This window comes from Lycium barbarum, chromosome 1 (genome assembly GCF_019175385.1).
Source record: "Lycium barbarum isolate Lr01 chromosome 1, ASM1917538v2, whole genome shotgun sequence".
Taxonomy (NCBI): Eukaryota; Viridiplantae; Streptophyta; class Magnoliopsida; order Solanales; family Solanaceae; genus Lycium; species Lycium barbarum.
In genome coordinates this window covers 154,790,997-154,804,877 of record NC_083337.1, presented here as the reverse complement: position 1 = coordinate 154,804,877, position 13,881 = coordinate 154,790,997, and the positions used below count along the sequence as shown (strand labels likewise).

General features: G+C 33.8%; 1 protein-coding gene and 2 non-coding genes across 4 annotated transcripts; 1 reads left to right on the top strand and 2 right to left on the bottom strand.

Moving 5' to 3' along the window:
* Positions 1–298: 298 nt before the first annotated feature.
* TRNAS-CGA (transfer RNA serine (anticodon CGA)) lies at positions 299–380 on the bottom strand. The gene has a single exon. It is a non-coding gene; the product is annotated as a tRNA-Ser (tRNA).
* Positions 381–2,729: 2,349 nt separating this feature from the next.
* On the bottom strand, positions 2,730–7,542 carry LOC132645898 (uncharacterized). 2 transcript variants are annotated; one of them, XM_060363154.1, is made up of 4 exons: positions 7,171–7,542; positions 4,613–5,057; positions 4,309–4,424; positions 2,730–3,388 (listed from the first exon to the last, which is right to left on the bottom strand). In XM_060363154.1, exons 1-4 carry the CDS (start codon positions 7,490–7,492, stop codon positions 2,970–2,972), a joined length of 1,302 nt encoding a protein of 433 aa, XP_060219137.1. In that variant the 5' UTR covers positions 7,493–7,542; the 3' UTR covers positions 2,730–2,969. The 2 variants fall into 2 exon arrangements, with proteins under 2 accessions (XP_060219137.1, XP_060219145.1); XM_060363162.1 differs by having other exon boundaries at positions 4,613–5,053; positions 7,171–7,310.
* A 2,856-nt stretch (positions 7,543–10,398) lies between these two features.
* LOC132618456 (U5 spliceosomal RNA) lies at positions 10,399–10,515 on the top strand. Its single transcript, XR_009574109.1, has one exon. It is a non-coding gene; the product is annotated as a U5 spliceosomal RNA (small nuclear RNA).
* Positions 10,516–13,881: the final 3,366 nt, after the last annotated feature.

Here is a 13,881-nt window from a genome sequence, read left to right as displayed (position 1 = left end):
GGGGGGGGGGGGGCTATCTCGGGTAATAACTTTTTTTTAAAAATGGGATGAAGGCTTAAAAATGTAAGAAAAAAAAAACTATGGCCATTTCGGGTAAATACTTTACCCAAAATGCCATAGCGTGTTATTTTCCCTTATTTATTGCTTCATAATTTGCAGGCGCATCTTGCACAAGATAATACTCCAAAAAATATTTTATTTATTGCTTCTTAAATTGCTTATTTATTGCTTCATAAATTGCAGGCGCATCTTGCAGAAGATAATACTCCAAAAAATGATCATATGAACCAAAAGAAGACGTCAACAGCAGGATTCGAACCTGCGCAGGCAAAGCCCAACAGATTTCGAGTCTGTCTCCTTAACCACTCGGACATATTGACGCTTTCTTTGTAAACTCAAAGCAATTTACATATTGCTAAAACCATCACGGCAGGCTAAAAGTCTTCAGTTTCCCACAATTGATATTGTTATAGGAGTAAGTTTTTAGTCTTTCATTACGTCTCCTGAAAACTGTCCAATCAAAACAACAGAAAGAGAAGCTCTTGGCTCGTAACAAGAGTTCGTCTTGAACCTTCAATGTGTAAATGCAACTTTCTATAACCACGTACTTGACACCCTCTGTGCCTCTATCTCCCATCTCCTCCCCAATGAAATTATGAAAATGGTTACATATGATTGCTTCTGTTGCCCTTCCCTTGCTTGAATTGGTTTAGGTGCCGACTGTCTTATTTATTAGATACTCCCTTTGTCCCAAAAAAATTGTCCTCTTTTGATTTGACACAAAATTTAAAAAATAAAAGAAAACTTTTGAAATGTGTGATCCAAAACAGGCTTTAGATAGTTGTGTGGCTGTAAATCATCTCATAAAGTTAAATTGTTTCTAAATATAGAAAGGAGACAATTTTTTTGGAACAGACTAAAAAGGAAAGGAGAACAATCTTTTTGGTACAAGGGAGTATATGGTATGAGTTTCTGTACTTCAATCTCAACCGTCTATCCCAATTTCTTCATCAATCAAACCTCTCCAACCAACTTGTAATCTTGCCACTGGGTATTTATGGTTTAACACTAACAGCGCGGTAGTGGGGTGTTTTTTTTTTTTTTTTTTTTGGCACAGTTAAATAGATGTAAAAATAGGGGTACAACCGTACACGGCAAGGTAACCATCACTCTTTTTTATATGAAGATAAATACAAGTGACCTATCACTTGATGCATCTTTTTTATATTTCTTTGGCTTAATATCTAGATAGATCCTTAAACTTGACATGTTTTGTAAGATAGGCATATAAACTTACAAGGTGACCAGATAGACACTTAAACTTGCTCAAAGTATATTTGTCAAACACATTTGTAGTGAAGACCTGTGCGTGAGGTCCAAACGCCAATTATGTAGCAAATAAATAAATATTTTTTCATGTAAGAAAATATAGTCCAATCACGTGTAATTTTATTTCCATGTAAGCAAATAAGCGTATGAAGATATACTACCCCTCATTTGTTCAACCACACTTTTTTTTTGGTACAACTTGAGAACTACTGCATTCCTCTCCCAATCCTTATCAAATTCCTTGAGCTTGAAACAACATCCCTCTAATTCTAAAGTCAAAACTCATCTAAACTTCTACAAAAATCATGAAAAGGTGGAAATTTCATCTTTTGATCGGGGATTGAAGGGTTCATTGCAGCATTCATAATCAAGGATTTTGATGAATATTTTTAGAGATTTCGGTTGATTTCATCCTTTCATTGATAAATAGCAGTAAAAGAATCAGAGTGGTGTTTCAAGAGATATGGGACACTCTTCCACTAGTTCTGCACAACATAATGGTACACAAGCAAGTGCAACTACTCCTATTGTTCCTATGGCCAGTAATCCATCTTCTATTTGTGAAGATACATCTAGAGTTCAAAAAAGTCAATCCAAATCAGGTGCATCTGGAGGGAGAGAGAAAGGGAGAGGGAGAGGGAGTGGGAGCAAAAAGCCATAGAAGATTATCATACCACGTAAAAAAACTTGCATCCAGCCTAGTCACAAAGCCATAGAAGATTAGTGCCCAGAATAAGAGCAAAAAGAAAATCTGAAATTAAATTAAGGAAAACAAAGATCCATAAAACAATACTTACTTGTCCATATTCGCGGCCATAAAATATTCGACCAGGGTTATTTGGAGACCAAGAAGCTTGTGATACTACTTTTTTCCACAATTACAGAAAATATCATATTACCTAGTCTCATCGTCAACTTATTTGGATATCAAGAAAGAGAGTTAAATTAGAGTTTTTTACACTAATGTGAGAGAGAGGTTGAAGAAAGCACATGGGATGATCTCTGAATTTTTTTGGCTTTAATGGTGTGGTTAGCAAGAAGAAGATGGGTATAAGTTATATAAAATTATTTTTTTTATTGCCTGGTATTCTGACTCAACAATTTTAAAAACCTTCACGCGCTTAGGATAAAATTGAATCCACGCTAGTTTCCAGATGGAGAAATGTGTTTAAAAAATACACTTTGAGCAAGTTTAAGTGTCTATCTGGTCACCTTGTAAGTTTATATGCCTATCTTACAAAACATGTCAAGTTTAAGGGTCTATCTAGGTATTAAGCCTATTTCTTTCTTGCCATATAGCTTAAGAGTAATAGAGGCAAAGGAAGAGCCATCGAACATCAGCAGTTTTGGGCCTTTTGGCATATATTCCGTGTTGCGTAAAGAGGATCAAATTTCACCCATTGGACATCTAAAACTTCACGTAAATAATACTGTAGACTGTAGTACTTATAACAACCAGGGCATGAGCAAATTCCGTTAGTACCATGCCCAAATGGACAAGGGATACACTTGGCTCTCAAGAAGTACATCCTAAAGAACTGAAGAAATAGAGAGAGAAAGGAGATATACATGTAAAGAACAAAACTACAACCTAATACAGTGGCAACAAAAAGCTCATTTTTGACCAAATCTAAAACCAATTAAGGTTCTTGCGACACCTGAAGATAGACCATTTGAGTGTAACCATTGAATACAGAAGTCTCGAGTCCAGATAAGCCAAGCCTCTGAAACAATCTATATCTGCCATCTTCAATAATAGGACTTTGTGCACGAGCTGGATCGTATCTCGTCTGATGAGTAAGTGAAGGACCAGCCACAGGCGGGAGCTCCCAGTAAACATCTAACACTGACTCTACAAACCTGCTGTTTTGAAAATGCTCCGCATAAGTAATAGCTTTATTGCTGTGGTTAAAATCATCACGCATCTGCCCTCTCACACCCCACCAAGCTTCACCAGGACCGCATAGTTCCTCAATATCAACGGCCTTCTCCCAAAACTTCTTCCTTCTTGATCTAACCCTAGCTTCATCACTATCCTTAAAGCAGCTATGACCCCCACCTGAATATCAAATAGAAAAATGTATTATGCATGTATGCATTTTGAGTAGCACAGCAACTTCAAATAACCTAATGAGTCCATGATAAATCATAAAGGAGGAAAATTCACAATTTCAAAGCATATTAAGAAACACTAAGTTCATCTGTCAAGTAGAAAGAGACATTAATCCAATTCCATTTCCAGCAGTGTTCTTCCCTGCTACCTCTATAGCATAGATGCCTTATCATTTATTGACACTGTCCTAGAATGCATTAGCTTCATTTTATGTTCTTCCTTTTTCCTATTTTTTGGTTTCACAACAAGATTCTTTCCGAGAGCAAGAGTTTGCCAATTGTTCCTACACATTTTTCTCTTGTTATCTCAGTTTCCCGAATTCATAATCAAGACTATCTCAATTCTTAATTTAAAATCAATTAGCCAGCTATTAGTGTTTCAAACTTGCGTATTTTGTATACGCTTGGAGATGAATAGCGTATTCAAATTATGATAGTATATATTAAATTATGATATATTTAATGAGCTACATTACATACCCAAGATTTGCAATCAATTCATTTGGATTCTCTTGTTGTAATGTTGATTCAATTGATACATTCGTCTCCCGAATCATAGTGAGAGTAACCACAAAATCTTTTTTTAAGGGTTTTAACAGGGAAGATAATTGTTGGACATGCATATGTGGTAGCACAAAATCATTCTTCAATTGTCGAGTATCAATTTCCCAATATATGTTAAATCAACTTAGAAAGGGGGAAAAATATAATATAAAACTGAAACGAAATAGACTTCTATAGAAATTTAAATTAAACAGCATTACTTAAATGCAAAAAGATTTATAAGAAGATTAAATGCAAAATAACTTAAATGTCCAGTTAGGTCTTGACATATGAAAAAAGATAGGAAGTCGAAACGAAACACACCTCTTACATAAAATTGATCGCACATCTGCCTAAAAGAATAGTGGTCTCCAGTGCCAGTATCATAGTTGTCCTCAAACACAAGATGTCTGAACCCTGCTTTCAGTGCTTGCTTTAGTCTGTCAATCAAAGTTCAAAATGGAGAGTCAAGTGACGTAGAGTCAACAATTTTGCAAAACAAGTTGCAGTCGGTATACCATTAGACAGAATGGGTACTATTGCATTACAGTTAGACCGACCAAATGACCAAGAAATCCTCCATCAAGAAAAACACTACAAGACCGTCCAGTCTAAAAAGACATAATACCTTTTCAGTTCATTTTGATGGTCGTCGAAAAATATAAGAACCTTGCTAAGATCCTTGATTTCATGTTTCTTCATAACTTTTGCCCAATCAACACTTCCAAAATCAACAAAGTCTTTTCCAGCAAAGTACGTGCAATTTCCATCGACATAAGCAGGTCCTTTCTTCAGATATTTCTCTGGATGACGGGGTGTAATTGATATGATTGGTGTATCAGGCATTGCTTGTCTCAGAACCCAAGTTGAGTGTCCTTTGAAAGCGCCACTCTCAATCATCAGCTCTGGTTTCAACCATCGAGTAATAAACCAAAGCCCAAAGCTGTGGTCAAAACCCATCCCATACATGTTATTCTTGATAGGTCGTGTCTCGTATATTGGCACAAACTCCTCCAGACCTTTGAGTAAGTCCTTGGTGGTCCATTCAACAGATTTATCATGTTTCGATCTGCCTTTTGACAAGGATTAAATTATAAGCTGCATTGGGTCATTTTAATATCATCTTCTAATGCTCAAACCCAAAATGTTCAGATAGCTACAACTGATTGTTTGTCATCAATGATTGCACTGATTCTAGCTTCCTCATAAATAGAGAATGCACGGAAAAAACCTTCCAACATTCAAATGGTCATCCATTTTTTGTACATAAAAACAGATATATATCTATGTATGCGTGTATGCTCGTGTGTGCGTGCATATGAATGTATGCAATAATTGCTTCATTTAATGACACTTGATCGAGGCTACAACTTAAGACACAATTCAGGAAAAAGAAATAAGAAAAGAAGTGTAATGATGATAAACAATTCTTAATTCGGCAATCACAAACTGCGAAGCAGCAGCAAGTAACCGATTCATCCACTTTATGCCACATGCTAAAAGTTTAAAATGATCATCTATCAAACAACAATATAGTGAAACTCGGTATAAACAGGTAACTGAACAGTCTATATTTTGAAACTAAATTACTACTCCTACTTGGACCTATCAAAAAAAATTAGTACTCCTACTTGGCAAAATCTACAATCATTTCACCTTTTTTTTTTTTAATATGACAAGGGAACCCGCAGCCACTACCCTTTGGGTGCGCACAGGTTAAACTCCGCTCCTATGCAATAACCCGCAAACCACACAGGAGAGAGCTTGACCCAGAAGGCAAATCCCCTACTACGGCAGGGGGGTTTCAAACCTGAGACCTCCATTATGAAAGCCTCATGCTCAACCAACTGAGCTACCCGCGTTCTCAAATATAGTCCCATAATAGCACTAAAATTACACGACAGGACTGCTGCTAATAAGTTCCTCAAGTTCCATATCTGAGTGTACCAAATACCTATTAAATAACCAGAAACTCAATTCACACTTAATAAATGTTCCCATCGGGCCATTATACCAACCCCTTCCATTAACAATACACAGTAGCTGCTTTCAATCATATTTATATCACCTTATTGGAGGGTTGTCTATAATAACAAAAAGACTAACGCGCAATCCAGTAACTCGCACCTTACAGTTCTCCATTCTACCCAATCAACTAGGTCGTAATCCCAAACTAGCCAGAGCGGGCTATGAGTTCCTGATTCCACCAAAGATCCAGATAAATTTGGTAAACTAGACGTCAAGACTTCTTTTAATCAGAGAAAACTGGACCACAAGCAAAAATGAAATGTAGCTCTAATCAACAACATACCCAGTGAAATCCCACAAGTGGGGTCTGGGGAGGGTAGGTGTACGCAGACCTTACCGCTGTTTCCAATAGACCCCTTGGCTTAAGTAAAACATTTTAAAGCAGGTTTGAAAAGAAATACAGCAGTGACGAAATGTTGCAAATAATGTAGAAAAGAACAGTAACAACAACAAATAATACGATATTGAAGCAAAGGAAACAACATATAATAGTAATAAGAATCACAGAAATAGGAGAGTAATAATAATAGTACAGAGAAGGACAAAGTAGACAACGCTCAACTACTTACTAAACTTCTACCCTAATCCTCGACCTCCATATTTTCCTATCTAGGGTCATGTCCTCCCTAAATGTAGCTTTAATCATGCTAAGTAAAACAGCCAAACACGTCACATAATAATCTGTTTAATCACGAGCGAATTGAGCATATATTTCTGATCAGGAACGCATAATATACTCGGACACGCAATACTCAAGGGGCCAATTTGTGTGCTAATTATGAGGCACATGAACCCAGGATCTCCCTGTAAAACTAGGTATTTTATGTATATATTTTTTAAAATTGGTATAATATTATTTGCTGGAACTCATACTACAGGAAGGTTAAATGGTGCACTTGGTTGAACGTTGAGTTATTTACCTAGCCATTTAATACATTTTCTCTCTGTTTTTTAAGTGGTGAACCCATGTTCTAGAAATTCTAGATTTGCCTCTGTACTCAACGCCACAAGAATACAGATCTAAACAATTCTGGATAGTAAAAAACAACAATACATGAGAGGAAACTCTCATTTCTCAATATCATAAATACGCGAATTCATTAACTTTATCTACAGTGAATAAAAGAGATCCACACGTAATCTCACAAAAGAACTTACACCATGGAACACCAAGAGATCCGAAGTCAGTTTCAAGGCCTTCAAATCCAAAAAATCGCAACCTTGAAATATGATCCGATGAAGAAGCAGAGATACAAACAAGGTCACGTGAGTGATAAGCGAAAGAAGTAACGACCACTAACACAACTCCTATAATAAAGACAAATGGCCAGATGTGACATGTACGAGTCATGTAATTACTGAATCTCGTCGCCAGAGATAATTGTTTCCGTGTTTTAGATTCGTCTCCTTCTCCGTCACCGTCGCCGTCGTCGGTGACCGGAGATGCTGCCCTGCGTAAAGAGAGAACTCTTTCTAGCATCTTCTGTGTTCACTCAACACTCAATGTGTGAAATACAGTATCCTTTTCTTTTTGTTGGACACGAAACTACGGTTCACCTCATTTGGCAAAGTGAATTACACTTTGACCACCCAATTCTTTGTGGAATCAAAAAAATGCCCCCTAAACTATTTTCAAGGTTTTCATTTTTGTTCTTGGTTAAATACTGTACACTAAACATCCAGTTTCGAATACATTCCCTATATTTTGAAATCAAATACTTACACTGCCTGTAATTTATATTCCTAACTAAGTATATTAAAATTATGAGTGAATTTTTTTACGTATTTATTCATGAATTTTTTTATTCACGGGTTTGATTGAAAAAGAGAATAATAATAGGAAACATGTATCGAAAAGATAAATAGAAAATCAGCACAATTTTTAAAGTCAGATGACTAGATTTTTACGTATTTGTTAAATTATTTTGATTTTTCGAAACTTGTAAATATAATGTTGTTATAATTAATTTTCTAAAAACATATAAGCTTCTTGGGCAACACTTTCTTAATAGCACAATTTTTCTGTTAAGGAACTCTTGCTTCCGTTTAGAGAAAAGGACCAAAATCATCCATAATGTTTGGGTTTGGATCAAAATCATGCATATTTTTTCACATGGTGCACTAATAGTACATTATGTTTGCATAAGTGGTGCACTTTTAGTCACAATCCCAAATAAATTTAACGGAAAAGAACAAAAATGCCCCTGAACTTTTAGAAAAGGTATAAAAATACCCTTTATTCATCTATTTTGTTAAAACTACCCCTCAATTCAACTTTTTGGCTCATTTATTCCCCTTGACTAACGGACAACACTAATTTTTTTAAAAAAAAAATAAAAAAAATTGCACATGACATTTTATTACTGAAAAATTGATTTATTCTTTTAAAAAGAAATCTGAAAAATCGTTATTTGTAGAATAAGGAAAAATAATTTTTCAACATCCATTTCTTTAAAAAAACAAATGTAGTAAGCCTTTTATATATATATATATATATATATATATATATATATATATATATATATATATATATATAATATATATATATAAAAAACAAAATTGGATTGTCATTAAAACATGTGGAATTTTTTTAAGTTTGGAAAAAAAAAATTAACGGGTGGAAACCCCATTTTTTTTTTTAGAAAATTCAATTTTTAAATCTGAAAAACTGATTGTTTTTTTAAGTAAAATGTGCAAAACTAATACTCCATAATTTTCTTCTAGATTTAAAAAAATATAGTTTTCTGGTTTTATTTTTAAACACAGTTTTTCCATAAAAAAATTAATTTTTTCAGATTTTTATAAAAATCCAATTTTTCACATTTTGAAAAGAAAAAAAATTAGTGTTGTCCGTTAGTCAAGGTTTTACTCGTTAAAAAAAAGTTTTCCAAATTTAAAAAAATTCCAAGGTTTCAGATTTCTTTTTAAAAGAATAAATCAATTTTTCAGTAATAAAATGTCATGTGCAATTTTTTTTTTTTTTTTAAAAAAAATTAGTGTTGTCCGTTAGTCAAGGGGAATAAATGAGCCAAAAAGTTGAATTGAGGGGTAGTTTTAGCAAAATAGATGAATAAAGGGTATTTTTATACCTTTTCTAAAAGTTCAGGGGCATTTTTGTTCTTTTCCGTTAAATTTATTTGGGATTGTGACTAAAAGTGCACCACTTATGCAAACATAATGTACTATTAGTGCACCATGTGAAAGAATATGTATGATTTTGATCCAAACCCAAACATTATGGATGATTTTGGTCCTTTTCCTTCCGTTTATGGCGAAACTATTATTTTTGCACTATATTTCTTCTTGAGGTCAAAATTTAAACAGTGTTATCGGAATATTTTATTTGTGTTTGTGCAAACAACTCTGCTCCAGTGATTTTCCAATATATCTAGAGCCAGGTGCGGAACTAGCCCTTCAGGCATGGATTCGACGGAATCCAGTAGCTTTTGTCCGAATTATATATTTGTATCAAATTTTTTGTCACATATGTACAAGTTATTAATTAAAAACCTGATAATTTTAAAGAATTAGAACTCTAAACTCACAAGCTTCGAATCTTGGCTCCGCCTCTGTCTAGAGCCTGTAAATTGTAAAGAGAGCGAGAGAGCGCTTCCTCTTTAGAAAGAAGTATGTCTAATGCCATTACCAGCATCTACACTAAGATCAAGTATAATATACCGTCAAGCCTTTCTATAACATCGTCGTTTGATTCAATTGTTATAAACAACATATACTATGACATAATATGAAAGATTGATTTCGCATAAAACATGATTATTATAGAGAATGACTATTATATAGAGGTCTTACTGTAGTACTACACGTTCTTATCATTTGAAAATATATATATGAAATATGGATTAGTGTTTGCGTTGGCAGTATTAACTTACACGTTTTTAGGAGGAAGTACCACCATGCATGATAACTTGTTATCCGGCCTTTGCTATCGTTGTCATACGGGCCTTTGTTCACCTATTTTTAATAGTCTAGTGACCATTTAAGTAATGAAAAAAACTTATTTTCGTGAATTGGAAAAGCCACTAGTGGATGGTTCAAGGAAGACAAAGGAGCTATGTTTCATTTTCTTCGGTTTTAAAGATGTGATTTTACTTTATTCTTAATAAAATAATTTATAACTATGCAAATTTTTAGACAAGAAACAAAAATAAATTTGACAAGAGAACGTGTGGAGCTCATGTTAATGGCCCAAAAATACAAGCCCAATATCTCCATCATATGGGAAAGAGCACAAAGCCCATACTAGCAGAGCCCATAGTGATAGCCACTGCAGAAACTAGAAGAACATCCCACATCAAGAAGTTAGTGAAGAAGCGAGCGTATGGAACTTGCATATAAGGAGCTCAAGCACATCAACACAAATCACGCAGCCACGCAATGAGCACATAGCGAATTATTCTTTCGCCTTTTACTAAAGAATACCGTGTGCTCGTTCCATATAGTGGTATACGCCTATTTTTGGAGGGATTTCTTTAATGGAAACCCTAACAATACTAGTCTCAAATTTTCATCATTTGCTAGTTTATTAATTTCATTTTGTCCTAAATTATTATGCTAACAAAATTAGTTGAACATTCACAAGATAATAGTATGAAAAACAATTAAAGAAAATCCCTTAATGAGAAGACCATAGCTTCTTCATGTCGCTTTTTCTTTTCAGTTTTGAACAGTGCCATCTACAAAAACAATCAGAAAATTAAGCTCTGCCGACTGCCAAGATATATGCTTGGATTGACCAAGGTAGACAAGTCAATTTTATGCTAAAAATCAGTTTTGTATATTGTTTCTTTTAATTTTAGACATTTCTAATATATTTCCTATAAACTATGGACTCTTTATTGTATATTATTATTATCATCATAATAGTCGTTGTTTAGTTCTTATCAATGGAGATTAACTCTTTAAACTTCAATGGCAAATTATTGACACAGCCAATCTTCAAGTTTTCAGTTTAAACTTATTTATTCCAAAAGGCCTAATACATATGCGGCCCCTTCAATTTGTCCAAATTTTTTATTTAAACATCTAAACTTAACTTTGTTACTATTGAACACATGAATTCAAACTGAATTGAGTTTTAAGACATATATTTTGCGAACTCCAACCAAACTGAAGTGAGTGTATATCACTCTCTGCCAACGTGGCCAGTAAAACCAATAAGAAAAAGACGCGTCACCAAAAAAGAAAAATTGAAAGACCGTGTCTTCTCTCTTAAACCTAGTCTTTCTCCACTTTTTTGCTTATCCCCTGTTAGTAGTAAATTACCTAAAGCTCCTTCTAGTAGTTTTAATGCCTCAATTCTTAACTTTGGTGAAATTTGTAACAAGGATTCAAATTTATGAAAATTCAACTCTAATCACGTTTTATTACAGAAAAATTTAAAACTCGAAAACATTTACTAAAATATTGTCAATGGTGTTCACGCTGGTTTGGATCTTTCATTACAAATTAGAGGGCTGACAACTATTTGGATTTTTTCTTGCCAGTTATTGATGTCTAATTTAACATTAGGTACCCCAATCAGAAATCGATACTGCTATTCAAACTTTGAAAACTTTAAAACTCGAGAATGCGTAGATCGACAGCCATCTCCAAGCCACTCCCACCGGAAGACTGGAAGAGAGATGGTTTTGGCGTTTCACTTTGATTTATTCAAAATCAGTGGAATTCGATTTCTTGTGAAGAAGAGAGAAAAATTAGAAGAAAGATTAAGAAATAGAAAAGGAATTTTAAAAAAAAAGAAGCAAAAACAAGAATAAATTAGACATTTTTAAGGTTGATCACGCGCTGAGAAGGAGTGAGAGATATGCATTCTACCACATCATCACATTGTGTCTAAAAGAGACACTTTGGTTTGAGTTCATGTGTTCAATAGGAATATAGTGAAGTTTAAGTGTTTAAATGAAAAATTCATGCAAGTTTAAGGACCACATATGTAATAGGCCATTCCAAAATAACGTATCAAAGGTTCTAAAAGTAATTTCACTTATTTGTACTACTTTGGATAGAAAAAAAAATTAGAAATGAATTTACAGATCTTGTAAGGAATTCAATAAAAGAAGGGTTGACTACATATATATATACATATATAGAGGGTGTATTTACAAAAAATACCAATACTTTCAAGTTTGCAAAAAATAAGATTAGAAAACTTACAAACCCTATACAAAATAACAAATACAGTAAAAAAAGTTAATATACGGTACAAGAAAACCCAAAGATCACGGTGTAACCGATTAGTATCCTGCTCCCCATAATTTCTCTCCCCTTTTTTTTCTCCCTGATTTCAGCAATCCACGACAGTTTGAAGTAGAAACCATATTTTCACCATCACGGTTGAAGAGTCTTGAAAATTCATTTAACTGTAGTTAAAAATTGCAGAATTCATAAAACATTCAATATCAAAGTTCCAGATAAAAAAAATTCTATGTTTCAATGGCAGATGAGACAATTCATTCAATAATGGTACAACACAATGGAAGATGGGACGCATCAGGTGTTCATGTTAATGCCGAGTTTCTTATAAATTTTGTTTTTTTTCATGTTATTTTATTTTTATTTTTTTGCCGTTTTAAACCATATGATATGTATAGTTGTGTATAAAATATGTATGAATGATGAATCTAATATGTATATATTTGATTATGTAATGTGTCGTTAGTGTGTATGCACTTTGTATTATATTTGTATCATAATCGTCGTTCGTATAATGTGTATTTTGTTTTAATTTTTTGACAGGTAGATACGTAAATTTTGAAGTTGAAGGAATATTATACGATTCCAAATCAAAGTTTAGTGGTTTGGTCACAGTGATTGCTGCTCAACTAGGAATAGATACAACAATTCAAGGATTGGAGATTAAATACATTGTTAGTGACAGATGCCCGCCAATGACCATACACAACAATATAGGTGTCCATGTATATTTAGACCAAAAAAAGGAAAACAAAAACTTCTTCAGTAAGTATCCTTTATGTATTACATCGAGGGATGTAGCTTTGGATTTAATTGAAATCCAAGACGATGGAGGCGGCGGTTCGAATTCTATACAATTCGTACCTTCATACAATGGAAAAACTGATCAGTTGAATGCCATGGTTCCCAGTGTTGATTTTGAGGTTGTGGAATGTGAACGAAATGGAATTATAAGCGACAATCGATATGAATTTGTTGCTGAAAAACAGATTTATAAGGACAAGGAAACAATTGTTGCGGTTATGAAGAACTACGCCTTTTCGAAACAATTCCAATTTCAGGTTAAAAGATCTAGTTCTAAAAGGTATGAAAATTAATGTTATTTCAATATGTTGAATAATATGTAAGATATAACTTTTAAACAATCCTTTCAATTATTTATGTTTACGATTGTTGTATGATATATGTATGAAAACTGTATATAAAATATGTTTCTAATTTTTTTCTTTCTTCCAACAATAGCTATTGTCTTGAGTGCCCTGCGGACGATTGCTCTTGGAGTTTTAAATCGTCAAGTTTGAATGATTCAGGGCTTTTCAAAATTAGATCATTTTGTGAACAACATTCTTGCTTATTAAAGGATAGGATTTATTCAAGACGTCAAGCAACTACATCGGTTGTTGGAATTATGATAATGGATAAGTATGAAGATCCAAAAAGAGTATACACACCAAAGGATATAGCATCAGATATGAGGAAACAACATGGTTTAACAATGACTTACATGCAAGCTTATAGAGCCAAGGAAAAGGCATTAAACATGTTGCGAGGGGATCCAACTGAATCATACAATAAGTTACCGAGCTACTTTTACATCCTGGAAAAGACATATCCGGGCTCAGTTGTTAGTTTGGAAAAAATAGCAGAAGACCGTTT

Excerpts from the sequence above, each read along its gene's own strand:
- LOC132645898 (XM_060363154.1), bottom strand. The coding sequence starts at position 7,492 with ATGCTAGAAAGAGTTCTCTCTTTACGCAGGGCAGCATCTCCGGTCACC. Across the intron at positions 5,058-7,170 it reads ATCTCTTGGTGTTCCATGGT|GCAGATCGAAACATGATAAA; the intron begins GTAAGTTCTTTT and ends CCTTGTCAAAAG. Across the intron at positions 4,425-4,612 it reads CATCAAAATGAACTGAAAAG|ACTAAAGCAAGCACTGAAAG; the intron begins GTATTATGTCTT and ends TTTGATTGACAG.